Source organism: Tupaia chinensis, unplaced genomic scaffold (assembly GCF_000334495.1).
Source record: "Tupaia chinensis unplaced genomic scaffold, TupChi_1.0 Scaffold000366_1, whole genome shotgun sequence".
NCBI lineage: Eukaryota > Metazoa > Chordata > Mammalia > Scandentia > Tupaiidae > Tupaia > Tupaia belangeri.
In genome coordinates, this window is record NW_006159863.1 from 3,069,998 (window position 1) to 3,071,673 (window position 1,676).

A 1,676-nucleotide genomic window follows, 5' to 3' on the forward strand; every position below is an offset into this window, starting at 1 on the left:
ATGCAGCAGGAAGGATGCGAGCGACCTAGGGCGGAGGGCCTGAGGCGCCAGATCTGAACTTACGGAGGGTAACCCCTCAAACTTTGATTACATCACTCCTCACCTCGCGCAAAGGACGGATTTTTATTTCTTTTTCTTTTCTTTTTTTTTTCTTTTTTTCAAGAGAGACTCAAACTTCGGCACTTGATCCCTTTTCTTGGATTGCTTTGGAGGAGCCCATTTGCTGGCGGCGTCGGGAACATTCAGGACTGTGTTATTTTAATTCTTATTTTTAAAGTGACAGAGGATCAGACTTTTTAAATGTTTGGGATTCAAGATACTTTAGGAAGAGGACCAGCTCTTAAAGAGAAATCGCTGGGCGGCGAGATGGATTCGGTCAGGTCCTGGGTGCGGAATGTCGGCGTGGTGGACGCCAATGTCGCGGCGCAGAGGTAACGAGACGGCCACACAATTATTATGCTCTCGAAGTCTCTCTCGCTGTCTGTCTCTCTGTGTGCTCTCCCCTCCCCTGCTCCCACCCTTCTTTCCCTTCCTCTCGCTCTCTCCCATCTGTCGCCCTGGTCCCTAGCGCAGGGGCTCACCCTCCAGCAGGCAGGTCGCCGCAGTCAAGGGAGCGCTTACCCGCAGCCAACACTCGAGTTTCTTAACTGCCTAAGTCGTTTGTTTCCCCCCTCCTTCCCCACAGTTCACTCTTTGGCATAAAAAAATAAGTAGCAACCAACGCTTGTCAGTGCAGCCACTAGTCCTGCGAGCCGGCCTGGCCCGGAGCGGAGCGCCAGGACCGGAGTTGGCAGCGGCGGCCACGGGAACAGAGCCTGCTTCTTGGCGACTCTCGGGGTTCGCCCCTGGGCGCCTTACCTCCAGGATTGTACCGGGAGATTCCTGGAATCTCGGAGCCCCGCGGCCAGATGGCGGCGGCGGCGAGAGGAGCAGGAGAGGCCGGAGCGGCTGCCTGGGCAGGAGAGGCGGCCAGCAGCTCTGCGAGCGGGAACAGGCTGGAGGGTCCCAGCTCGGAGACGAATAGCGGGCTAGGGGCGTGAGGGGGAGAGGGGAGGTTAATGAGCAAAGACGAGAGTAATGGTAGCTGCAGTGGAAGAAAAAAGCCGAGGGAAGGAGACCGGCGGCTAGGCAGGCGCAGGATTCATCAGCTTGCAGTTTTGTGGGTCCCGAAGTTGACTTTGTTTCTCCGCGTCCGCGTGCTGGAACAGTAAACATCTTGTCCAGGGTGCCACCCAAGACACTCTGGTCCCCTTCCTCATCACCTTCGCTGTTCACTGGGCTGGGGTTTCTGGCCTCCATCCTTTGTAAGAGGCAGTTCTCTTACCCCAAAAGGACCCACGAACTTCTTCCACGACTCCCATCTCCCCATCCACCCTCCTGGCCGACCTCTTTTAATGTCCCAACGTCACACGCAGAAATCTGTCTTTCCTAGACAGACCAGGTGTCCCGGCTAGAGCGAACCCGGCCGCTAACTTTAGAGGAGTGGAAGCAGAAGACGCCCTGGGTCCGCAGCCACGGCCAGCGGCGATCCCCTTTCGCTCGCCCGCCAGCTGGAGCCCGGGACCCGAGGGTGGCCCTCGGGCAGTCGGCACACCGCGGGGCAGTCGGCACACCGCGGCGGCGGTTTTCCGTGCGGTCTGGGAACCAGCTGGGCTGCAAGCCGCGGGACATCAGGG

General features: G+C 58.3%; 1 protein-coding gene across 1 annotated transcript in view; it reads left to right on the forward strand.

Annotated features, from left to right (window-relative positions):
• The first annotated feature begins 14 nt into the window (after positions 1–14).
• Positions 15–1,676, forward strand: part of EBF2 (EBF transcription factor 2) — a 241,776-nt gene continuing 240,114 nt past the window's right edge. The window contains exon 1 of the mRNA XM_006153248.2: positions 15–431. Within this exon, the coding sequence (XP_006153310.1) occupies positions 301–431 (131 nt within the window). The 5' untranslated portion in view covers positions 15–300. The remainder of the gene's footprint in view (positions 432–1,676) is intronic.